At 38.2% G+C, this 304-nt stretch overlaps 1 protein-coding gene across 1 annotated transcript in view; it reads left to right on the forward strand.

Moving 5' to 3' along the window:
* Positions 1-82, forward strand: part of LOC138349329 (uncharacterized) — a 594-nt gene extending 512 nt beyond the window's left edge. The window contains exon 1 of the mRNA XM_069299655.1: positions 1-82. This exon is cut by the window's left edge and continues 512 nt beyond it. Coding sequence (XP_069155756.1) covers positions 1-82 — 82 coding nt within the window.
* The last annotated feature ends 222 nt before the right edge of the window (positions 83-304 follow it).

Consider the following 304-nt stretch of genomic DNA (forward strand, 5'->3'; position numbering starts at 1 on the left):
TTACTATACTTGGACAAATAAACAAGTTGGAGCAGCTAGAATTGCCAGTAGAATAGATAGAGCCTTTGGGAATGATTGTTGAATGGATAAATGAGGGCATGTGGTTTTAGAATATGGGGTTCCAGGAGTGTCTGATCATAGCCCTATGCACTTGACACTACAGAAGAGTTATCACTAGATCAAAGTAGGCTTTAAATTCTTTAATGTGTGGATTGAACATGAAGCCTTTTTGGAAATGGTCGAAACAGTATGGAAGCAGGAATATGGAAGTGAAGTAATGTGTAACGACCTGTTAAGTCGTTTT

This window comes from Solanum lycopersicum, chromosome 6, assembly GCF_036512215.1.
Source record: "Solanum lycopersicum chromosome 6, SLM_r2.1".
Taxonomy (NCBI): Eukaryota; Viridiplantae; Streptophyta; class Magnoliopsida; order Solanales; family Solanaceae; genus Solanum; species Solanum lycopersicum.